The sequence below is a fragment of the Mesocricetus auratus genome, unplaced genomic scaffold (genome assembly GCF_017639785.1).
Source record: "Mesocricetus auratus isolate SY011 unplaced genomic scaffold, BCM_Maur_2.0 Super-Scaffold_100003, whole genome shotgun sequence".
Lineage (NCBI taxonomy): Eukaryota > Metazoa > Chordata > Mammalia > Rodentia > Cricetidae > Mesocricetus > Mesocricetus auratus.
In genome coordinates, this window is record NW_024429188.1 from 73,016,032 (window position 1) to 73,041,532 (window position 25,501).

The 25,501-nt window shown below is 44.3% G+C and overlaps 1 protein-coding gene across 8 annotated transcripts in view; it reads left to right on the plus strand.

Moving 5' to 3' along the window:
- Gprasp1 (G protein-coupled receptor associated sorting protein 1) overlaps nucleotides 1-24,405 on the plus strand; it is a 60,832-nt gene extending 36,427 nt beyond the window's left edge. The window contains exons 1-7 of one of the 8 annotated variants that reach the window (XM_040744417.1): nucleotides 17,291-17,832; nucleotides 18,386-18,492; nucleotides 18,623-18,696; nucleotides 18,860-18,933; nucleotides 19,097-19,203; nucleotides 19,468-19,544; nucleotides 19,733-24,405. In XM_040744417.1, the coding sequence (XP_040600351.1) occupies nucleotides 20,046-24,032 (3,987 nt within the window). In that variant the 5' untranslated portion in view covers nucleotides 17,291-17,832; nucleotides 18,386-18,492; nucleotides 18,623-18,696; ... (2 more) ...; nucleotides 19,468-19,544; nucleotides 19,733-20,045 and the 3' untranslated portion in view covers nucleotides 24,033-24,405. Of the gene's footprint in view, nucleotides 1-17,290; nucleotides 17,833-18,385; nucleotides 18,493-18,622; nucleotides 18,730-18,859; nucleotides 18,967-19,096; nucleotides 19,204-19,467; nucleotides 19,545-19,732 lie in introns of those variants that run through there. The other 7 variants (XM_040744415.1, XM_040744416.1, XM_040744414.1 and 4 more) reach the window with 7 other exon arrangements.
- The last annotated feature ends 1,096 nt before the right edge of the window (nucleotides 24,406-25,501 follow it).

Here is a 25,501-nt window from a genome sequence, read left to right on the forward strand (position 1 = left end):
ATTACTAGGCTTGATAAGGATATAGAGCAAAGGGAACCCTTATATATGATTATTGGGAAAGTAAATGAATACAACACGTGTAGAAAATGGTACAGAGAACACTTAAAAGATAGAATATGATCCAACAACCCACATAGGGGTATATTTATTGTGTGACAGATTCCTGAGGAGATGTGAACAAATGGGAACTGACAGCAGACCAAAGAGTAAGGATGCCAATAAAGTCCGTCTTGGTGAGCCAATTGATTTTATTGGAGTTACTTTCAAGAATGTGAGTGAGGGGTTACTTACAGGAGCAGAAATGGCTGGAGGGCAGCTGTTTCATCAAAGCCCACCCAATATAAACACCTTACAAAACATAGAAGCCTGGAGCACAGTATATAGCCTGCCAGCAGCACAACAAGTTGACGAGTGTCCTTTCCAGGCAGCTCAGGTTATCTCAGCCTCTTCCAAGCACACTGGCTGTTTTGATTATTCCAGGCAGCATGGCTGATCCACCATTTCCAGGCAGACTTCTCTCTGTCTCTTTTAAGAGAGACTTGTCTGCTCTGAGAGTGTCTCTCAGCAGTGCTTACAGCTTGTATATGCTTGGGAATGGGGCAAGAGCTAGTGGATGGGGTCAGAACCAGAGACTTGCCAAGTCCTTTGAATTGTATTCTTCCTATGCTCTAGGAGCTTCCCTGTAGGATGGGATAACACCCATCTTAGAACAACCAGTTGTTCATCTCCTTTAAAATTCCATATCTTAAGGAGCTTTCCTTCAAGATGGGCACTTTAATCTCAGAGGAATTGCTATACAACAATATCAAAAGGAAATACAATCAGTATTCTGGGAAGATAGCTGCACTTTGATACTTATTGCAACACTGTGTGCCATGGCCTATGGATTTAGAAACAAATGTAGTCTAACAACTCATGAATGAACAGAGAATGAGCTGTTCACCATTTTGTGAGAAAAGAATCCTTCCATTTGAGACAACATGGATGAAGCTGGAGGGCGTTATGGATGAGCCTGGAGGAAATAAGCAGGCAAAGGAATTATATGTAGAATGTAATAAAGCTGAGTTCACAGAAGGAGTTGAATGATGGCTACAAGTGCTTCGTCAGAGGTTATAAATATTGGTGAGATAGGAAAAATAAGTTCAAGGGATCAGTTTTCCTCATAGTAACTATAGCTAATAACAATATATTGTAACTTGAAAAAATGCTAAAGGAATGAAATGTGAACCTACTCCTAACTAGAAAAAGACAAGCTTTTGAAGATTAACTGAATCTAACCAGTCTACAATGAGTATTTTCAAGAAGACCCATTCAATAGCTTTCCCAGATGAAATGTTATGGTAAGCATGCAGTCTTCCATTTGTAGATTTTTAAAAACATTTTTCTTTATTGATTCTTTGTGAATTTCACATCATGCACCAAAATCCCATTTGCCTCTCAGTCTCTCCATATGCGTCCCTTACCCCTGCAGCGTGACTCCCCTGAAAAATTAAAAGCAAACAACAAAAACTCCACCTTGCTCCTTCGTCTTTCCTATACCTCTTAATTCATCCCAGTGGCATTGGGAGCTGCTGTTTGTCACACAGTATATCCTTTTGTCGAATCAGCCCCTCCCCCAAATGCTCATTGCAATGACTCATTGGTCTGGTTCAAGACCTCTGGAACGCCATCATCACTGGACCCTCATGGCAATACTCTTGGGTATCCTGCTGTTACCCCAAGTCATGGAGACCCTGTTGTTTCCATTCTGCAGAACTGGTCCCTACATGTACTCCAGCAGGTCATAGATGGGGTAGATGTTAGTGTAGTGCGATTTTGCTTATGATCTAACAAATAAAGCTTGCCTGGAGATCAGAGTGCAAAGCTAGCCACTCTAGTTAGCCATAGAGACCAGGCAGTGGTGACACACACCTTTAATCCCAGCACTTAGGAGACAGAGGCAAATGGATCTCTGTTACTTCAAGGCCACCCTGAACTACACAAAATTGATCCTGTCTAAAAGAGAAACAGAGATCACATAAAGGTAATCCCAGCACTTGGAGTGGGAAACTTTTAATCCCAGCACTAAGGAGGTGGAGACAGGAAGGCATATGGCTGGGCGGAGAAAGGAATAAAAGGCAGGAAGAGACAGGAGCTCATGACAGTCTAGGCAATCTAAGCAGTACAGTCTGAGGCAGTCAGTTGAGGAGGCAGTCTGAGGTTTCGTAGAGAAAGCATTCAGTCTGAGGATTAGTGGAGACAGGATTGTGCATTCAATCTGAGGTAGATCTAAGAGCTAGTGGCCGGCTGGTTTTGCTTCTATGATCTTTCAACTTCATCCCCCCCAACATGTGACTCCGGGTTTTTATTATCAAGATCTATCAGAACTTGTACTACATGTTAGGGTGGGCCAACCCAAGACCCAGGATGTGGCTCTGGGTGGTAGTTGAGCTGGCTAGTCCAGGCCACTGGGAGCACCTCCCTCAGGTGAGGGACAGAGCCAACTCTTGTAGGCCCACTCCATTAGGGCCAGCACTCACACACTGGTGGCAGTGGTTGGAGCCATCTCTCCTGGGAGCTTCAAGGGGAGTTCAACTCTGGGGGTAGGGCAGGCAGCTCTTCTGCTGGCATGTCCAGCAAGGGGCAGGGCCAGCTATCCCAAGGCCAGTGAGAGGCAGAGCTGGCTCAGCACCCCTCTTGGATTTCAACATGAGTGATTCCTATTATCCCCTGTGGTAACATGGGCTATGGACATCATCACAGACCCTGGCTGCAACAGGAACATGGACCCATACATGCCCTTAGCAGTAGCTCAGGCTTGGATGTCACCATGGCCCCTGTAGCAGCATAGGCCACCCACATCAGTATGACCCCAGTGGCAGCAAGTCCTCAGACATCAACATGATCTCAGGTGGCTGTCCAGACCCCAAGAATCCATCCAGATCATGGTCGTTTTCACAACCTCTGGTGGCAACAGGGCCTATAGACATTAACCCAGATCCTGGCTGCTGCTGGGCCATGGGCTCAGACATGGCCCACAGCAGAAGTCTGGGCCCAGATGACATCCTGGCCCCAGGTGGCAATGTAGACTACTCAGATCAGCATGGCCCCTGAGGCAGAGTGGCCTTCAGACACCAGCATGGCCCCAGATACAGACCCAGACCCTGGGTTTTTGCATGACCTTTGGTGGTATCAGGAGCCATGGATATCAACCCAGTCTCTGGCTGAGGTGGGGCCATGGGCCCAGATATGGCCCTATACCACAGCACAGCCTGAGTTCAGATGTCACCATGGCCCCTGGTGGCAGCACAGGCTATCCAGATTAGCATGGCCTTTATCTGTGTATTGAAGATGAGGGAGAAAAACACTAAATGGCACTTTGAGAAAGGCATATTGCCTCTAGATTCTGATGATCATTTTCTGTAACAAGTACCTAGTATATCTTATTCAATGTTCTTTTACTGTGAAGAGACCGAATGACCACAGTAATCCTAATAAAATAAAGCATTTGATTAGGGCTTGCTTACACTTTCAGAGGTTTAGTACATTTTCATCATGGCAGGGAGCATGACAGCATGCAGGCAAACATGCTGAAGTACAAACTGAGAGTTCTACATCCGGATCCACAAGGGACAGGAAGAGTGAGTGCCACTGGACCTGGTTTGGGCTTCTGAAACTTAAAAGCCCACCCCAGTGACATACTTCCTACAACAAGGCCACACCAACTCCACACTCATTCCACCTCCTAATCCCTCTTAAGGAGCATCACTCCCTAATAAGCAAGCATTCAAATATATAAGCCTATGGAGGCCATTCCTATTCAAACTGCCACAGTCCATTCCTGGACCCCATAGGTTTGTAGCCATATCATAATGCAAATATCCATTCAATCAAACTTCAAAAGTCCCCATAGTCTCAACACTGTTTTAAAGTCCAAAGTTCAAACTCTCTGATACTTATGGCAATCTCTTAGCTGTAACCCCTGTAAAATCAAAATGAAAAAGCAGATCACATACTTCCAACATATAATGGCACAGAATATATATTACAATTCCAAACGGGAGGAAATACTGGGCTAATGTAAGACCAAAATCCAGCAGGGCAAACTCCAGACACTGCATCTCCATATCTGAAGTCAAAACACTCTTCTGGGCTCCAACTCTTTTCTGTTTTGTTGACTATAGCACACTTCTCTTTCTTGAGCTGGTTCCACACCCTGTTAACAAGCTCTCCTTGACAGGTATCCCATGACTCTGGCATCTCATCTCCAGCATCTTGGGGTCTCCAACAAAATCTAGACTTCATTTTCATAGTTTCGTGCAATGGTCTCTCTGGGCCTCCATGCAGGGACATCCAGATGCATCCCTGGGAAGCCAGCTCTTTTCTGAAGGGAAAAGGAGGATAAGTGGATCTAGAGGGAAGGGGAGCAGGGAGGGGAGGTAGGAGAAGAGGCTGCATCCACGAAGAATAAATAATAAAACTGATATAGATAAAAATATCATAGTGCATGAGGTTAGTGAGTGTTAGAATGCAGGAATATCATTTTAAATGTGATAGTCAGAGACGTTCTGTAGGGGTGAGCCCAAAATACTGTCCATGCCCCCCCAAAAAGGAACTGAAATGAAGGAATGAGGCATGATTCTATGTGATAGAGTATTCTAGGCCTGAGAAAGAACAAATGAACTTCTTGGGTTGTTTCTAAAAAAAAAACGGTAACATGACTGTTTTGGGTAAAATAGAGACATCAGTGGCTGGTTAATGGTAGAGGTGACTACTTAGGTCTAAAACTTTGGATTCAGTCCCCATCACTATAGAAAAGAAGGAAGCAAACATCGAACTGAGCTTATTTTAGTGTGGGAGACAAGAGCCAAATCATGTGAGATACAGACTCACATGGAAGTTTGGATTTTATTCTGAGTCTTGTTGAAAACCATTAGAAAGTTTTTGACAAATGGGTCACTGTAATCTGACATACATCTCTTTTTTTAGAGAATGAATGATCCTTGCTGCTGTATGGGGAAAAAAACAAAACAAAACTGCACTTTAGGGAAATATGAATGGAAATTCAGACAATTACTTGTAATTTTAAAAGAACAATGTTCCACAAATTGATCATACTGGTTTTTGATGAGGAGTTGGTTATGGATAATGGTGGTAGTGGGCACTTTTTAGATATATTTTGGAGGTAAGTGACTTTGTAAGTGGATTGAATATAAAGTACAAAGTGGAATCAATAATTTAGATGCTTAGTGGCTGTGAACAAAGAACTCTTAGTGAGATGAAGACTGGCAGGAATAGATGTTGGATAGAAGATCAGGAGATCAGAACAGAGCATAATTTAGTTTGAAATGCCTTTTAGCTATCTACGTGTCGATCGAAAGTGAGCAACTAGACATGTGCTTCTCAGATTTTTGAGGAAGATCCAAACTAGACATAGAAATTTAGGAAGCACAAAAGTAGAGACGGTATATTTAAAGTTATAAGAGTGGATGGGATAACTAAGGAATATAAATAATGTTGGGCACTAAGGGAAAATACTTAAAGAATGAACTTTGGGACATTTCAGTGTTAAAGTACACAAGATGTGAATAAACTCGCAAAGCCAAAGAAAGCTAAGAAGCTGGTGTGGTCAGCAGTAGCCAACAAGGTAGAAATGTATGAGAACCCTTTGCTCTCTTGGAAATTAAATGAAGGTATTTCAAAGATGGAATGTCAGTGATATTCAACACCAGTGATTGGTAAAGTGGCCAAATAGCTTTAGTGCTGCGCCTGCTGCACAGCCTGTATCCGAGAATGTGCAATGTGCGTAGGGTGTTGGGATTGATGACACAGAGACCAGTCGGCGTTGTAAAGAAAACTTTAAGCAGGCTCCAAGAAGGCTCAAGGAAACTTCCCAAGAAAGGCTTCCCTCAAGAAAAGCTTCTGCTCCCTTCCTTACCCCTGGCTGGTTCTGCTCTGACCCCAGAGGCAGCGGTGGGTGGGTCAGGAAGAGGCCATTAGTCTTTGGAAAGGTCGAGGTCAGGGCGTTCCCGTGGGCCAGCCCTTTTCAAGAACTTATTGCTCTGGTAAATATTTATTATGGACACTGGATTGTTTTCAGTAAACACGTTTTTAGTAAACATTGTCTTATAGCTGCCTGCCCCCAGGCTGATGGGGAAGTGGGTCTCTGGCCAAGGTCTGTTGTTCCCACAATTACCCCTTTTTATTTCCTAATGAGGCACTCCTGTCAAGTAGGGTCACCGTCCCTTGCCCATCCTTGGGGGACCTGGCGACCCCTGTCTTAGGTGGGAGGTCTCTTCCCCACAGGTTGCCTGTCATCAGAGAACCTTGTCCTTAAATCATCTGTAAGCAGACTTCATGGCTACTGGGATTGCCATGGGCTAAGCTGAGCAATACTTGGTGATGGATCTCTTGCCTCTGGAACAAGGCACGTTTGAACTCGGCATAAAGTCAGAATGCCTACCGCCACTGCCACCATTTCCAGGACCCCCATTGACATAACACCTCTCCATCACCGTACCCATCCCCCTATCTGTGCCATAGCATTCTACCAGCCTTCCTCTGTTACAAGGGTAACCCGCATGTGATTTACAGTTACAATTTGATGGTCAAAACAGTGATAAAGTTTACAATCGTTCCAAGATCCACTCAGGAAAGCATTTAGAAAGTGTACTTGCACAGATACATTAGGTACACTCATTGATGTTACACATGTAGCATGATAAAACATATGAACAAGAGGCTTCTTGCACTATCGACAGAGCACCAATTTGTTCCTGTGGTGATGCAGTTTGTTGATTTAACGTCATCAGCGTCAGCTGAATATGTGACTTGGGCCAAAGTCTCCTTTTTGTCACATTAGGACAAGTTGCATTTCTCCAGAAAAATACACTGGCATAGGTACAGTTCCAGAAACAGGATACCCCAAGACTGATATTTTAAGTGGCCGAGTCCGGTTCACATACTGAAAAGGGACTTTTGCTACTCATCACGGTCCATACCAGTGTTCATTTGTTTTAAATGGGTCCTTTTCTCTCCAAAGGGAAAAACTGGCACAATGAATTCTGTTTCAAGATGTGTCAAGGGCAGACTGTTAATTTTCCAGTTCTCTGTTGGCTTTGGGATGAAAACTCACGGGTCTGGGAGGTTGATGTAGCAGGCCTGTTGAGAAACTGGAAATCTTGAACCTGTAGAGAGAAGCCTTTTCCTTGTATGCTGCTTTGGTTTATCCCCTGCCACTCGTCTGGTCTCTGCCCCGTTGTAGTCCCCAAATAACACACAAGAACTGAAAAACACAATAACGTACAGTATCCAGACTCTCTGTGTATTTTCCATCTTTATGTGGCTTATTTATCTATTATTACTATCCTATTTCTTTTGCTTTTATTTATTTTTCTCTGAGACAGGGTTTCTCTTTGGAAATCCGCCTGCTTCTGCCTCTGTAGCAAATCCTACCAGCGTGTGCCACCACAGCCGGCTTCTCTATTTATTTACCACTATGTCGTTTCTCTTTCTCTCTCAATTTTACATATATTTTTAAACACACTGTAAACCTTTAGAGGTTTTTCTTCATCCAAGTCTGACTTTACTGTAAATCTTTATGTTTTTCTGGCCACGTGTCTTATCTGTTAAAACCGTGGCTGTTTAAACTGCAGTTTTTCCAAGATGGCGGGCATAAGCATGACTCCAGCTTACCACCTCAGTCCATGCCGACATCCAGCAAAAGCTGCCGGCTTGGAGATAGGGTCACTGCCACTTCCAGCTGTACATATAACTTTTCAGTTGTTACCAGAGTCTCTTAAAAGAACCTTGTTGGTGGTTTTTTTTTTTTTTTTGCTTATGCTGAGTCAGGAAGCCTCCCTTAAGTGAGCCCCGTGACTCTCTGCTTGTCTCTAGCAAAAACAGAGCCCACCTGAGAAAAATGCTGCTACCAAGAACCCTTGCTTTTCTCTGTTCTTTTGTTTCTAAAACTCCTTTAAAGCTTTTGTCATTCTACGTGGAAATTTAGTCCCACTTCTGATACCATTTGTAAAGAGAAGCTTTTTTTTAGCCAGTTGCTTTGTTTTTTTTCCCACCAGTCGTGTGGGCTCTGCTGCATTGTAGTCCCCAAATAACACACAAGACGCTGTATTAATTATGAAGCTGTTGGCCTTGCTTGTTTCTTACTGGCTACCTCTGACTTAAGTATTTACCCCATAATTGTTAATCTAAGTATTTCTCTTACCGGAGAAGTTTCCAGGCTTCTTATCCCTATTGGCGGGTACATCATGACTCCCTGTGTTTCTCCTACCTAGAGTCCTCCTCGACTCCTAGTCCCACCTATCTTGCTTCCCTATTGGCCAACAGTGTTTTATTGACATATACACAGGACTTCCTCAACACAAACCGACTGGTTTCTTTCTTTCTTGGGCTATAGATTCCATGACATTAAGGGTCAGAAACACTGATTTATGAGATCTCACTCAAACTGGCTTAGGTAGGCTCCCAGGGTCTCAGGTCCAGTTTTTCTCTGCTCCATGCATCTCACCAAATGTTCTGACAGCTGCCGAAGCTTTATTCTTTTCCTGCAAGAAAACACAAACATGCCCTCGACCCCAAATTAGGGTCTTCTCCACTGTCTAGTGCATGGATGTCTCCATTTGACCTGAGCAATAGTTGCTCAAGTTCCATCATGCCAGAATCTGTCTGAAGCAGATTGCTACTGGCATTCACATTTTAACATTTTTTAAATGAGGAGTTTGTTATTTAATGAGTCATGTGGGAATTGTGGACATTACTCTCCCTTTTTTATTTTCTAAAGTTTGTTTGAACTGTTTGTTAACATCTGTTGATGCTGGATCATAACAGTAGAAGGATTTGTCTACCCTCCTTAGTTAACTATCTAGGTGAATTGGGATCACTATCTAAATTACTAGTAAATGCCCTTTAAAAAGGACATAACCATTAACTATTTCCCAAAAACTTCGGAAAATCACTCAAAGATTGTAAACTATACTGTGTCCCAAGTAACTTTTGAAAATTATTTGAAGTCTATGAGCAATCGTTTCCAATCTAACTGGTAGGGTTCTCACTAGCTGACAAGGCCTCATTTGCATCCTAACTTTTCTGTTAAGACATTAACCAACTGGCTGGATGTTCCTTTTGGCTATATCTAAAGCAATTTAGGTAGCTTTTAAACTATTTTTGAAGGGATTTAAGTATCCTTTTAATCATATAAGCAGTTCACACTCACACATTCACAATCACATTTCATATATACCGGTGTGGCCACACCATTCATTCAGAACATACATACAGCTTTCGGTCATCCTTTTTCCCTAGGTCATGATTAGTCCATTGAAATGAAATGTCCTTAATTGAAATCTATGTAAAAGAACAACTCCAGCCAATCCTTGAACTAAAAAGGTTAAAAAAGGTCCTGTATGCCCCTCATCATCCCTCTATTTGAGCTATAGTCAGGGGCTACAGCCGTACCTTCTCCTTGTAATTCTGTAGATGCAAGGTGGAGAGGCCAGGCTTTTGGCCAAAAGTTTTTAGAAATGACTCACAAAATTGACCTTAAATGCAAAAAAACTTTTTCCATTCCATATACCTTTGTCTTTTCCTTTTTCTTTACTTAATACCAGTACCTCGTTTACTGTTACCAATTTTTTTTTGGTTTTTCGAGACAGGGTTTCTCTGTATTGTTTTGGACTGTCCTGGAACTCTGTAGACCAGGCTGGCCTTGAACTCACAGAGATCCGCCTGCCTCTGCCTTCCGAGTGCTGGGATTAAAGGCGTGCGCCACCAATGCCCGGCTATTCACCCATTTTCAATCCATCCTCCAACTGAGGGCAATCTCTCAGGTTCCCCTTTCTTTCCCGACCTTGGTGTCAGGTGGAGGCCTGGAGATTTAATCCAGGAGATATTAAATATTTTTAATAAAACAAAGATTCCCCTTTAGGAGGTGGAAACTCGGAATGTTTAGTTTCTGACTTTTTAATCTCTCATTGGCAGCAGCTGCTCCCAATGTATTATTGGTGCTATAAAATTCGTTGAATATGGAGCTGGAATGACTAACTAGCATCAAAATGGAGGGAGGTGTTCCTCACCAGCGCCCATACTTCTCTTACCTGAGTGTTTGGCGATGGTTGGACCATCTTTATCATGGTGAGCATTCCTAATATCCGGAGTTGACATGCCTGATGCACAGTTCAGGGACCCAAATGGGCTTCTCACTTCCTTGAGGGAAAAACGCAAACAGCCCCTTGGACCCTAGCTAATAGGGGAATGGGTGGCTGCCATTTTCCTGTAATCAAGTCCTTCCATCTGACCCATCCCAAAGACTGGGAGGGTTTGTTCCAATGTCTCTCCATAGCAGACAAATTATTACTGTCTATGGTCAAAAAATTTAAAAACTGTATATTGGGGGAGGTAACATACTTCCCCTTTTTTATTTCCTTAAAATATTGTTTGAGAGTGGCATGGGTGTGTTCCACAATGGCCTGTCCCGTGGGGTTGTGAGGAATACCAAAAGAATGGACAATGTGATGTTCCCTGCAAAAGGCAGCAAAGCGATTGCTGGCATAGGCAGGGCCATTGTCCGTTTTTAGGGCATCGGGAATGTCCATGTAGGCAAAGGCCTGCAGGCAATGAGAAATAACATCTTTAATCTTCTCTCCTGAGTGGAGAGAGGCAAAAATCAGGACAATCCTAGTTTATGTTGATTTCACAAGAGTCGATTAACCAACACACTTTATTCTCATTAGAGCCATGATTCAGATGGTAAATTATATGACCACTATGATGATAGGTTCAAAAACATTTACACTTTCAAAACATAAAGACTATTGACAGTTGAGATGAAAGAAATTGCAGTGCAACAGTGAAACTTCATTGGATATTGGAGATTAAAGAGTGGAGTGGTTTCAAAACCTAGAAGACTATATCAGAGCATTCACTAGTACACCTATGCTAGGGTATTTGCAGCAAGAGATAGGAGGAATAGGGCAGTAGCTATGGAATGATGTGGGTATTGTGGAATTTTATTTTTAAAATAGGAACAGTATAGCATGTTTAAATACTGCTGAGACTATTTTGGTAGAGAGGAGTCTATTTCAAAATTGTATTTAAGACAAGTTTTCATGGCAGAAGTTAGTGGCCAGAATGGAAATATCCATATATCTTGTATCTCTGTGCATATTCTTTCCCAAATGCCAACAACAGTTGTGCAAGTGGTCCATTTGTTACAACTGATGAATCTATGTTGACACAGCATTATCACCCAACTCTTTACATTGGGACACATTCATGATTTTATATGTTTTGTGGGTTTGGACAGATATATCATATAGTGACATGTGTCTGCCATTGTATTAGCAGACAGAATACTTCATTGCTCTGTCTAAAATACTTCTATTCATCTTTCTCTAACTCAACCTCTGGAAGCACTTAATTTATGTCTGGTTTGGTTTGGTTTGTTGTTTTTTGGTTTGGTTTTGAGACAAGTCCAAACTATGTGGACATGTCTGGCATGGAACTTGCTTTGTAGACCAGGCTGGCTTAAAATCTGGAGTGATCCTCCTACTTCTGCTGGTATTATAGACATGCATCACCATGCCTGGAAAAGTAGTCTGTTTTCTTGAAGTGCTGGAACTAGAACTCAGGACTTCTTGTATGCTAGGCAAGCATTCTACTGATTAAGGTACACCTCCACACTAAGCACTTTTTTCTGTCTTCATAGTTTTACCATTTCTAGATGTCATATAATTGGATTCAAATAGCATGTTGTCTGAGAGAGAGAGAGAGAGAGAGAGAGAGAGAGAGAGAGAGAGAGAGAGAGAGCTCCTATGACAGCTATGTGAATGTCTTGGTGTGCTACTTGCTGTGAAGAGGTTTTAGTTCATTATCATTATGGCAGAGAACATGGTGGCAGACCTGGTTCTGGAGAGTAGCTGAGAAATTCTATATCCAGATCCACAGGCAGCAGGAGGAGAGAGAGCCGCTGGGCGTGGCTTGGTATTCAGAAGCCTCAGAAACCAAACCCCAGTGACACACTTCCTCCAACAAGGCCACACCTACCCCAACAAGGCTACAATTTCTAATACTTTCAAACAGTACCACTTCCTAGGCATTCAAAAATGTGAGCCCATAGGAGACATTCTTATCCAGGGAAGATTAGAGCACAACTTGTCATAGTTGGTTTTCTCCCTGCACCATGGGGATTTCAAGTATTGAACCCAAGTCTTTAACTCCAAGAGCAAGTACCTTTACTTGGTGATATTTTGCTGGTCTACATGTTGTCTTTTAATATTGAATTATTTCAAGACAAATACTGAATTTTTTGCTGTTGTGTGGATTCCATATTTACATTTCTTTATTTGTATGTGTATATGTTTGGAGAAGGGTGAACATGAGAAATAGGAAATGTTTAGAGAGAATCAAAAAGAGTAATATATGTGACATAAAAATGGAAAGGGTAGTAGTACTAGATCAAGTCTGGAATGTGAGTGGAATGATAGAAGCATTCACTAAGGATTTTAAGAAAGAAAAGTATTTTTATCTTCCTTTCTTTTCCCATTTTTTCTGGCTGAATGCAGGCCATGATGAGGTCTTCTTGTGAAGAAGCAGAAGGTTATGCTTAGGTAATAAGAAATACCAAAAAAAATCCCCACAAAACCCAAAACAGTAGTATGGACTTCTCACACTTTATTTTTTGAGAAGTAGTTTGGCATTTCATTTATTTATATTACTTTCTTTAATTGTGTACATTCAGAATTTCTTATCCATGCAAAGCTAGTTAACTCAGTTCCTATAATTATAAACTTTTCAAGGAGTATTTCCCATGTTCAGACTGTCAGTGTGTTTCTTGCCATGATTCTTGCAGCTGCTGCTGCCATTCTTAGCTTTATTGCCAGGCACTTAAGTGCCTCCATCTGTTCTCTTGCATTTTTTCAAACAACACCCTATACTGAGTCTAGATGGTGTCACAACTAAGTAATAGTCAAAATGTTAAGCCGTGTTAGAGAATAGGATGTTTTCCTTTGTTTAGGACACACTTTATCCTTATGTCAGTAACACAATAATGCACTTTACAGCATATTTGGAAATAATTGTTTCTGAGATCACTTATAAACATGCCTTTGTTATGATAAATGTATATAGTTGCGGACTTGTGCTGGAAATAGGACAAAGAAGATTCCTAATCCCAGGGTTTCCATTAGAACAGCTGTACTTCCCAAAGATAAAGCATTATTCATGGCTAATGACATCATTCCTAGCTCTGTTTTCCCAATTCATACCACTTTCCTTCTTATTTTCCTTCTCTGTCTTTCTGTTACTATTAGAAAGAAAATCATAATATGTTGCCCTGGCTGATCTGGCATTTAGTACATAGGTCAGTCTGGCCTTGAACATTGAACTTGTGGTGATCCTACTGCCTCTGCCCTCTACCCCAAGTGCTGGGATTTTAAGTATGTATAGAGCCTGATTTGATATAACCTGAGAATATTCTGAGATGTGGCCTCTTCCAATTCTGTAAATGTTCCATCTGTAGTACAAATAGACAAGATACTTCCCAGAGCATCTTTTTCCTCCACCAGAAGTTCATATTCTTTGAGCCTATTTAATCCACCTTCATTTACTTTGTCTTGACTGGAGAGATTCAATTTTCTGTGTACAGCATATTAGCTTTTCATCACTATAAGAAATTACATATGGTAATCAACTTGCAAAGTGAAAAGGTTTTTTTCTTGGCTCACAGACCATGATCAAGTAACTCTAGCAAGATAGCACATCATGGCACACACACTACAAAACAAAACTTCTCACCTCAGTGGCCACCTATGAAGGTAAACAAAAAGGGATACACAGACTTTTGGGGGATAGCCATAATTCTACCTGTAGTATGAAACTTCTGAAATTCAGGTAAAGAAAAATACATTGTAAAAGCTCACAGAATTTGGCTAAACCTAATCTAGAAGAGAGTTTAAGGAAGATTTAATTGAGGGACATGGAGGTCAGTCAGGAAGCAAGTTAACATAAATCTACAAAAGCAGGTCCTTGAGAGGTACAAGAGGAGATGTTGTGTGTGGTAATATTTTATGATCTAGCAAATAAAGTTTTCTGAAGATCAGAGTGCAAAACTAGCCACACTAGTTAGCCATAGAGACCAGGCATTGGTGGCACACACTTTTAATCCCAGCACTCAGGAGACAGAGGCAGACGGATATCTATGAGTTCAAGTCACTCTGAGCTATACAAGACTGAATCTGTATAAAAGAGAAACAGAGCTGTCGCACCTGCTGTGCGGCCTGCATCCGAGAATGTAGCGAGGTGGTCGGGATAGATGACACAGAGACCGGTCGGTTGCTTTAAGAAAACTTTATGTTTCCCAAGTCAGCTTAGGAGGAGACCCCAGTCCGCTTAGGAGAGAGCTCTCAGAAGAAATCTCAGGAGAAGTCTCTGGAGAAGTCTCTGGAGAAGTCTCCCTAAGAAAAAGGAGCTTCCCTTTTTAAGGACTTCTGCCATTCATCTACATACCATTCTTTCCTCCTGGCTGGTGGTCTAATCTCCGGCCCCAGAATCGGGGAGACACCCCAGGGAAACAGGAAGAGGCATCTAACCGTAGGAGGTGTGAAAGGCATGGTATTTCAGTGAGCCAGCCCTTATCTGAGCCCTATCAAGCTTTAAAGCACTGAATTGTTTTCAGTAAACATTACACAGATGCCTGCTCCCAGGCCGAAGGGGAAGTGGGTTTCTGCTCAAGGTCTGGTGTCCCCACACAGAGCTCCCACAAAGGGGATCCCAGCACTTGGGATTACATGTCTTTAATCCCAGCAATAGGAAGGTGGAGACAGGAATGATATGGCTGGGTGGAGAGAGGAATATAAGGCAGGAGGAGACAGGAGCTCAGGGCAGACTGAGGATTCATAGAGAGCAGCAAACAGTCTGAGGCAGTCAGTCTGAGGATTCCTAGAGACAGGATGGCCCATTTGGTGTGAGGATTTGGTAGAGGTAAGAGGTCTCTCTTGGGGCATTAGAATTCATGCTACGGTTGTGAGCCATAATGACAGTGGGTGTGCTGCTGTGCAAGCTCATGAGCGGACCTGGGAGATGAAGCGAGATGAGGAAGGCACTAAAAGTGAGCATGGCGGCCTCTTCATCCCAGGGTTAGTGCTCGGGACTTGTTTCAGAAATTTACATTTCAGAGGCCAGTCCGGTCTGCACAGACACCAGAGATACTGGATAGCAGGGCATTAGTCATTCTTTTATGTTGGACTTGAATACATTTTTGAAGGAAGCAAATCATGTCTAGCGGTCATAATATAGGTCAGCATCTTCTGTATAGTGTTGGATCTTAGTTCAAGATGATATCTAATCAATACATCAATACACACTAAGAAACACAGAAAAGGTTTACATAGGGCCTTTTTATCAATAATTGTTAGCCACTCAATGGCTTTGGATTGTAAATGAATTGACAAGAGATTATCCAAAAGATATTTCAATTATTGCTAGAACCACTCCTATCAGTAAGTAAATTGGTGAATTTCCTGTGCAATGATGTGCAGTAAAGACAAGGGGGATGGCTATTATGAATAAGGATGATGTATATATTTTGTTCCTACTATCACAAATACTGTAAATTCAGTGGTTTAAAATTAGACAGGCCTAATATCACAGCCCTGGAAGCAGAAAAGGCCTTACTCTACTAAATCAACCAGTTCCTTTCCATCAGGGATTTCTATGGAAGAATCTCTATCTTTTATAGCTTCTGCAGACAGCCTGCATTCCATAGGTCCTGGCTTCTTTCCATCTCCAAAGTCAACAATGGTTTTGTTTTCCTTTACCAATGCTGCTTGTCTGAGACAGAAACTCTTAGGCCTCCACCTGTTGTATCTAAGTACCCTTGCAGTTACATTGGCTAGAGTGAGTAAGCACAATTTTGTGCTAAAATCTACCATTAGCAACCTTCGTTCCACCCAAAAATTCAGTTCTTCTTGGCCAAATAACATGTTTACATGTCCTGGGTGTGAAACACTGGGTAGGTGCTTAAATGAATTTATATATGTACAAGCCCAACAGCTCCAGCGTGTGCTTGATACCACTGGTGATTTTCTCAGAAAGGTATTGCTACTTAGAATGAAAAACACACATCCACAGGAGTGCGCATGCGGGTGAACACACAGGCAGACACACACACACACACACACACACACACACACACACACAGAGGCACACACACACACACACACACACACACCACCACCACCACCACCACCACCACACAGTGTGACAGAAAGAATTGATTGTTGACCCAAACCTGTGGTTGATTTACCAGGCCAGGTGTAGTTTGGTCTCCCCTTTGGAATAGGGGTAGTGGTGGGGGTGTAATAAAAGGCCCCACTTGAGATCCCTTAGAGACAGATATGCCCTCCTCCTCTTCATGGTTGCATGAACCAGTGAAAAACATGGGAGAACCAACAGGAACCTACTGGCTGGCTGTTGCTAGGTCACCTGTCCCTTCTCAGGCTGCAGTATTAACAGCCCCCCTCCCCTTCCATTGGCGTCATAAGAGGGGGCAGAGGGGAGAGGCAGACAGGAAGTGAAGGGAGGCTCTGGCGCTGTCCAGCCTCGTTCTGAAGTGCAGATGTACCTAGGGGCCCACTCAGTATCCATCCGCTGTTCCCTCCTGCTCCCCAATTCCAGAATCTTCTTCCATATAGTCCCCCCTTCTCCCTGCCGTCCCCACTCCCCAAAGCCCTCATAGACCCTGACTCTCAGCCATCCCACACACTGTAGTGACCCCAGCAAAGCGGTGGTGGTCTGTGGTTAGGGTGAGCAGGGGGTCTGCAGACGCCCACGGGTGCCGCCCTCCCCTCCCTCCGAGTGGAGCGGGCTGTCTCCGGCCCCGCCCACCCCGAGTCGGAACTACGGTGGGCCCGGGAGGGGGCGTCGAGCCCGGTGCGCCATATCCCTCCGCCCCCTTCCCGACACCCTCGAGGCGAGCTGTGCCTGCCGCATCCTGCGCAGCAGCCCCTGCCCGTTTGGTGCAGAGGCGTGGGGGCGGGACGCGTCTCTGCCATCGCACTCGCGCGCAAAGCCCAGGGAGAGGAGCTGCGGAGGACGGAGCCCAGCCAGGAGCGGACGGGGACGCGGGGCAGCCCGGGGACCTGGGCCGTGCGCCTGGCCAGGCAAGTGGGGGTGTGTCGAGGGCTCGGGGCGGCCTCGCACTGCGGACCCTCGCCCGGCCCTGACAGGGAGTGCAGCAGTAGGGGCGACCGGGGCTTCCTGGAGTGGTGCGCGGTTCCGGAGATCCCAGGCGGTGAGGGGCAAGCGGGGTCCCGGGTCGGGTCTAAGGCACAGGGGGCGGCTGGAGCCACTGGGTGTGAGAGTCTGGAGACTGGCAGAGCAGACAGCCTGACAGTTGGCTTCCCGGGCGCTGGTGCCCCGCCCTCCATGGTATCTGGACCCCAAAATGGTTACAGGGTAGGGGAATGTAGGAGAAATGTGGTAGTGTAAGGGGCATCCAGGGAGCCCACGGATCCAGGGGAGGCGGCTGCAGGAGAAATGGCGGTGCTGGAATGGTGGGGGGCAAGAGTCCTCCCGTGTGGTGCAGGGAGGGTGTCCAGCTCTGGGACAGCTCAGCTGGCGGGTGGTGAGTCGCCTGGGCTACTAGGGTTCTGATCTGTTTCCGGAGAGGGACCCTTGTACCCTGCGTCCTGGGTGCTGTCCCTTCCCACAGGCTCCTGCTTGATGGCAAAGTCTCCTGTCTGCGTGGTAGGTCTGGCATATTCTGACAGGCCACAGTGAGCATCTGTAAACCAGAGTCTTGAGGAAAGAGGAACAGGAAAATGGCGTGGATTTCTGGAGGTGTGTGACAGTGGGATTGGGCACCAGACACTGAGTGGAGATGCGAAAAGTGTGGGGGTGACAGATCAGAACAGGTGGGGCATCCATTAGTGTCTCCTAATCTCATTTTTCACAGCCTTGCAGGTACTTTCCCCAATGTCCTTCCACTCCCTCCCTCCCTCCCTCATTCCTTCCCTACGTCCCAAATTTGGGGTCTAAAAAGATGGTTTGGGGATGATGACGGAGTCATAAATCCAAGGACCACTTCAGAACCTGCTTTCTAGAATGTGCTGTGCCCTTCCCCAATTTTTTGCTGCGCAAGGCAAGGAAACATGGCCACCTAGTGGTGAATCATCACAATTGCAGAAGGACTAATGAGTATGACATCAGGGAGGGGGTGTTACTTCAGGAACCCTGCAGCCAGGCAAAATAAATCTAGAACGTTCCAGCAGTAGGACCCTGAATGACGAAAGACACATGATCTGCTTCTTACCCTTGGTGGTGTTCTTCTCCACGAGATCAGCTGCTGCCATCATTTCCCGATTGTCTTGCATTTTCATCTCTTTGTCCACAGGCTTGCTTTAAGGCTGGTCAGTTCTGAGAGAAAGGAAAGAAGGCATCGAGGATACTGTCTCAAGATCTGTGGAGGTTGGTGAGAATCAGGGGCGGCACAGGAGCCAGGTACTGAGGAAGGAAATGCACAGTGCTGTAACCCAAGAGGGGACACGATGTCTTTACTGTCCCCCAAATGTGCCTACAGCTGCTGCCATCATTTCCCAGTTGTCTTACATTTTCATATCTTTGCCCACAGGGTTGCTTTAAGGCTGGTCAGTTCTGAGAGAAAGGAAAGAAGGCATCGAGGATACTGTCTCAAGATCTGTGGAGGTTGGTGAGAGTCAGGGGCGGCACAGGAGCCAGGTACTGAGGAAGGAAATGCACAGTGCTGTAACCCAAGAGGGGACACGATGTCTTTACTGTCCCCCAAATGTGCCTACAGCTGCTGCCATCATTTCCCAGTTGTCTTACATTTTCATATCTTTGTCCACAGGCTTGCTTTAAGGCTGGTCAGTTCTGAGAGAAAGGAAAGAAGGCATCGAGGATACTGTCTCAAGATCTGTGGAGGTTGGTGAGAGTCAGGGGCGGCACAGGAGCCAGGTACTGAGGAAGGAAATGCACAGTGCTGTAACCCAAGAGGGGACACGATGTCTTTACTGTCCCCCAAATGTGCCTACAGCTGCTGCCATCATTTCCCAGTTGTCTTACATTTTCATATCTTTGTCCACAGGCTTGCTTTAAGGCTGGTCAGTTCTGAGAGAAAGGAAAGAAGGCATCGAGGAGACTGTTCCAAGATCTCTGGAGGTTGTCAAAAATCAGGGGCAGCACAGGAGCCAGGTACTGAGGAAGGAAATGCAGAGTGCTGTGACCCAAGAGGGTGCCTGATGTCTCTACTGCTACCTAAATACACTCACTGCCACAAGATCATTTATTCCCTTTCAGAGAAGTAGATATGAGTTAGTCTGTGATCCATAGGACAAGGGCTGGGATTGGGGACAGAAACTTTAGACAGAAGACAGGCATGGTTTTGCTGTTGTTTGGACTCAGGGATGTGTGCCTATGTAGCAGGCACTACAGTCCCTTTTTTTTATGCATTTGTAGGACTCCCCGCCATCAGCTGTTGGTCTTAACATCACTTGAACGCATAAAAAGGAGGGAGTTGCACCACATCGGTGAAGGTTGGTATGGAGGGGTTTTCACTTTTGGATGGGGGTAGTAGAGATCACCCTTCAGGCAAAAGGAACATAGAGGTTTTCTCATAGCTGAGCTGTTCCACTCAGCTTTATCCACCCGTGTCTCTGTGTAGTTGCTATAGGAGGCAACAGAATTGTATGAGACTGATTTCCTCTTTTTTAAATCTTCTTAGATCACCTGCAGTAGCTGCTTGGCAGTGCTGGGGTTGCTGCTGACCAGTGCAGTCAACAGATCTGCGCCCACCTAGGACCTGTCCATCTTCCTCCGGCTTGGCCTCGCCTCTTCTGAACTGCGTCTGTGTTATTGACTGAGCCTGCTTGGGTAGGAGCCTCCTTGAGTGCTGGATTGCCACTCCAGTCTAATTCTTTTAGATCTCATAGCCTAACTTACCAAAGAGTATTGTGAAGATCAACCCTGTAACAGATCTGCAGTGAGAGTTTACTGTTGTTAACTGGTATACATTGGGACTTCATCTAACATATACTATGACTAGGGCAGAGATTGAGCCTGGTGCCCAGGCAAAGGCTGAAAGCAAGCCTGGTGATGAGAATGCCAATACCAATGGTGCTGAGGGAGAGAGCGAAGCCCCATTGGTGGTCAGACCCAAGGTTAGGACACAGATAATGACTGGAGCAAGGCCCAAAGTGAGGCCTAAGAGTACTCCTGCACCCAGACCTAAGATTGAAGCCAGTTTACCAGGTGGGGCATATGCTAAATGCAAACCCAAGTCAATCCCTATTGCACGATCAAAGAACGATGCCCAAGTCTGGGCTCCAAATAGGTTTCGGGCAGAGCCCATGTCAAAGATGGGCAAACAATGTCAGATCAGTCCTCCACTGGTCAATACTGATTCTGGGATGGTTGCTCAAGCGAAGTGCCTGTCTGTAGATAGAGAACATGGTAATATGGACACTGAGAGTTTTCCCAAGAAGACTAATTCTCAAGCAGGATACCAGCCTTCTTTTGGCTCAGAGGAGGGACCCAGTATGGGGTCCTGGTACCGTCCCAGGCCTATCCCCAAAGGAGAGGCTTATGAGAATTCTGATTTCAGATGGGCAGACAAACCCTCAGGAAGTTCCTCCTTCTGGAATAGGGATGAAACTAGTACAAGATTTCGTCCTAGGAAAAACATGAAGCCCAATAATACCAGGTTCAGACACATGGCCAAACAAGAGGCAAATACCATGCCTAGGCACAAAAACAAGCAAGAGCTCTATAATATTTCTAGTTCTGATTCTGAAGAGGAGTCTGCTAAGGCTCCCTGGTTCTGGGCTAAAGAAAAGCCCAAAGTCTGGTCAAGGCCCAGAGAAGAGCCCAATAATAGGTCCTGGTTTAGGCCTAAGAAAGAAGTCCGAGTTGAATCTACTTCTGGGTCTGAATGTGAAAATCATACAAAATCTTCATTCTGGTCTGGAGAAGATGCCAAATCTAGATCCAAACCCAGAGCCAGGAAAGGGGTCAACATGAGGGCCAGGCACCAGGCCAAGCGAGAACCTTGCAGTGATGGCCTCTCTGGATCTGTTGATACAAATAAAAAAGAGTCCTGGTCCTTCCCTGAAGATAAGGCTAGTGCTTTTTCAAAGTCTAAGCCAAAGAAAGAGCCCAAAACCAGAGCAATGCCAAAGGAAGAGGTCAAAACCAAGACCAGAGCAAGTAGCAAACAAGAAGCCAGGGCAGAGGAGGAAGTCTTCATTGGGTCTTGGTTCTGGGATCCCCAGGAGTCCAGGAGGGTAGATAGGGTAAGCACCAAGGCCAGCCTACTTGTAGAGGAGGAGCCCTTTGTTGGAGATTGGTTCTGGAGTGAAGAAGAAGCCAGTGTGGACTCTGAGACCTGTTGTAAAGCCAGACCAAGGGCTAAGGAGGAACAAGTTAGTGCTTACTCGTTAGGGTCTAGAAAGAAGACCAGTATGGAGAATGGGCCTAAGGCTACCTCTAAGTCTGTACCTGCAGCTAATGAGGAGGGAAAGAACATTGTTGGGTCCTGGTTCTGTGCTGATGATGAAGATGTCAACTTACAGGCTGAGGATGAGTCCATTTTTGGATCTTGGTTCTGGGGCATTGGCGAGAACAGTGTGAGATCTGTTGGAGTCAGTTGTGAGAAGATGCCCAGGTCTGGGGAAAAGGAAGTTACTAATTCGTGGTTCTGGGCAGGAAAAGTCAATGCAGAGGCTGAGGCTGAAGAACAGGCCAGGCCAGCATCTACAAAAGGGACAATCTTTGTGCCTTGGTTTTGGTCTCAAAAACAGGCACATGTGGATTTAGGGACTGAACCTTGCTCTGACATCATGGCAGGAGCTGAGGAGGAGCCCATAATTGGGCCCTGGTTCTGGGCTAAAGTAGACAATAGTGCAGACATTGAAGTTAACAGTAAGTCTAGCCTGGAAGATGAGGAAGAGCCCATTATATCTCCTTGGTTTGGGGCCAGAGAACAAGCCAATATGAAGTATGCAGCTGGTGCCAGATACAAGCCTGTGGCAGAAGCTGAGGAGAATAATAAAATGTCTGACTTTTGGGCAAAAGAACCCAGTTTGTGTCCTGCCAATAGAGAAAGCTTGAAGTCTACTCTGAGAGAGCAAGGAAACACTGTTGACTCATGGCTCTGGTCTAATAATTATCCAAGGAGAGAGGCCATTGCAGGGTCCTGGCTATGGCCTGCAGAAGAGGGAAATATAGATGATGAGACAGGGGAAGAGATCAAGCTACCAACTTTAGAAGACAACATACTCAATTCTTGGTTCTGGAAGCAAAATGAAGAAACTATTGTAGAGGCTGCCAACAGAGCGGAATCCAAGCCAGAAGCTGAAGAGGAAGACATCATTGGCTCTTGGTTTTGGGCTGGGGATGAGGACAGATTTCAGCCAGCTACTGAGATTAATGAAGAGAACAAGATAACATCCGAAGAAGAAGATACAGTTGGATCCTGGCTCTGGGGCAAGGAAGAGGCCAGGCTAGAGGCAATGAGAAGGGGCGCTTTTGAGTCCACTCCTGGAATTAAGCGGGAGGAAATTACTGGGTCATGGTTCTGGACTGAAGAAGCCAAAATAGGGGCTGGGTCACAGACAATCGAAACTGGGTCAGAAACTGAAGAGGAGGCAATTTTTCAGTCTTTGATCTGGGCTGCAAGAAACAACAATGTAGGAGCAGGAATAAACCGTGTGTCCAGGCCAGAGAATAAGGTTGAAATGAATGTGATTACCAGTGAGTCCAATCCAGAAAATGAGAAAGGGCCAATTGTTGAGCTTGGGCCAAGTGTAAAAGATGAGGTGATTAACAAGACTGGCAGTGGAGATAACTGTGAATCTAATGCAGAAGCTGAAAACATAGTGGGATCCTGGTTCTGGGACGGAGATGAAACTAGTTTTGAATCAAATCCTACTCCTGTATTCAAGGCCATTTGCAAGCCTAAGTCTTCAGCTGAGCAGGAACCTGACCCTTCCCGCAGACCCCAGAGCTGGGATGAGGTCACTGTTCAGTTTAAGCCGGGCCCATGGGGAAAAGCTGGCTTCCCATCCATAAGCCCCTTCCGGTTTCCAAAAGAAGCAGCATGTCTGTTTGCTGAAATGTTTGGGGGGAAACCTAAGCAAGAAGGAGAGGAGGAATCTTCAAGTCAGTCTGACAATGAGTTCCCATTTCAGTATGATCCCTCTTACCGATCAGTCCAGGAAATTCGAGAGCATCTTAAGGTCAGGGAAAGTGTGCAGCCTGAGAGCTGGTCCTGTAGCTGCATACAGTGTGAGCTTAACATTGGTTCTGAGGAGTTTGAGGAACTTCTCTTACTGATGGACAGGAACCGAGACCCTTTTATTCATGAAATATCTAAAATTGCAATGGGCATGAGAAGCGCTTCTCAGTTTACCCGAGATTTCATTAGAAACTCGGGTGTCGTGTCACTTATCGAAGCCTTACTTAACTATCCATCCTCCCGAGTTAGGACAAGGTTTTTGGAAGAAATGGTTAGCATGGCTCCACCTTATCCAGATCTGAACGTGATTCAGACATACGTGTGTCAGGTTTGTGAGGATACCTTTGATTATGACTTGGATTCCCCTGAGCAGTTGTCTGGATTGTCAATGATTACACACCTCAGTGCTACTTCTGACTACCACAAGGTGGTTGGCAATTATTTGACTGGGTTCTTCTACTTACTGAGTTCAGGCAATACCAAAACAAGGTTTCATGTTCTGAAATTGCTACTGAATTTGGCTGAAAATCTCGTTATGACAAAACGACTGCTTGCTACTGAGTCCATGTCTGAATTTATGACCCTCTTCAGTAAGGAGGACTCAAATGAGAACATCCAAATTGTTCTCGCGATATTTGACAAGATTAGCAAAAATATTCAGAAAGAAGCCTTGTTCGCTGATGATGATGATGATGATGATGAGGTGGTGGTGAATCTTGACCCACTTATTTCTGCATTCCATGAGATTGAAAGCTTTGCTAAAACACTAAAACGCAAGCCTGACAATTAAAAATCACCCTGAAGCAGAACAAAACCGTTTAATATGCTTAACCATTTGCCTGTGATTGTCCTTGTGCTCCTGAGTCTTATGATCCTCAAGTAATGCTTTGGTTTCACAGCTGATTCCGTGTTTCAGTGTACCTCTTTAATGCTGGTGAAAATTTTATCCAACTCTGTGTAAGCTGTATCATTTTTCTGATGCCAAATGAATATACAACTGAAAACACACGTGTTGATGGTACTTGTTTTGTTGATTGTGCTGTTCAATATGTGAGTTTAAAGTGAACTGAGCCATTGTAAATAAGATTCCCTTCTAATCGTTGTGCCCATGTGTATCTATTTGAGTGAGTCTTGTGCTTCAATAAAGTTATATGTTAAAGCAAGCAGAAATTTCCCCTTCATTGTAAAATAGCAGGTGCAAAGATGACACATGAACATGCACACAAACAATGTCTGAGTAATATTCTTGTTACAAAAGTTTTTCTCAGCTTTAAATCTCAAAGGTTGGAAGGGACTGCAACTCGGAGCATACTTACAAGAGGACTCTCTTTAAGGTATACTCTAATTCAACTTATGATAAGGAGAAAATCATGGGGCAGCCATAAGTGCTCCTATATTTATATATCCAACTTCTTGGATTAGGTGGGAGGAGTACAAATTGAAGAAATATATTGAAAATAAGGTAAGTTTTGAAGAGCAAGTTGAACTTTGCTGTTCAAAATACAATCAGTGCAATGCAGAGGGTAAAAGAATAACACCAGTAAGTGCAAAATTTTAATTTAGTCAAGTGCATGATTAAATCATGATGGTTTTGTTATCACTTGGTAAGACATTGGCCTGTGGTGTTAGGGCTGGGGAGATGACACAGTATAAAGTGCTTGCTAGGCAAGCCTAATGTCCTCAGTTAGGACCCCTATCACCCACATAAAAATACAGAAATACTCGTACATGTCTCTAATCCTCGTGCTCAGGAGCAATGACAAGAAGGTCCCAGGGGCCTTCTAGCCAACCAGGCTAGCTAGTCTATGAGTTTGAGGTTTTGTAAGAGACCCTGTCTCAAAAATGAGGTGATTGCAATAGAGGAAGAAATTTGACATAGTCATCTGGTCTCTGCACATGTACACATGTATGTACACCACATACACAACACATGCAGTCAAGTGTTAAACCACTGACCCTTTCAATTATTTGTAAAGAACTGTGCACATGGAAATAATGGGAGAGTCTAGGAGGAGTTGGAGGAGGAAGAAAATATGATTAAATCTGTTGTATGAAAAAAGGTTTTAAATAAAAATTTAAGATAATGTAGGTGGGAAAAATTTAGTCAAAGTATGTTACTTGCTTATGAAAATTCTGCAGTTACATACACAAAACATCAAAGGAATAATGACACAACTTCAGAACTTAGTTGTCAATCAGAGCACAAAATTATCTAAAAATAAAAATTATCTGTAAAACTATCAAAGTTTATTAATATCG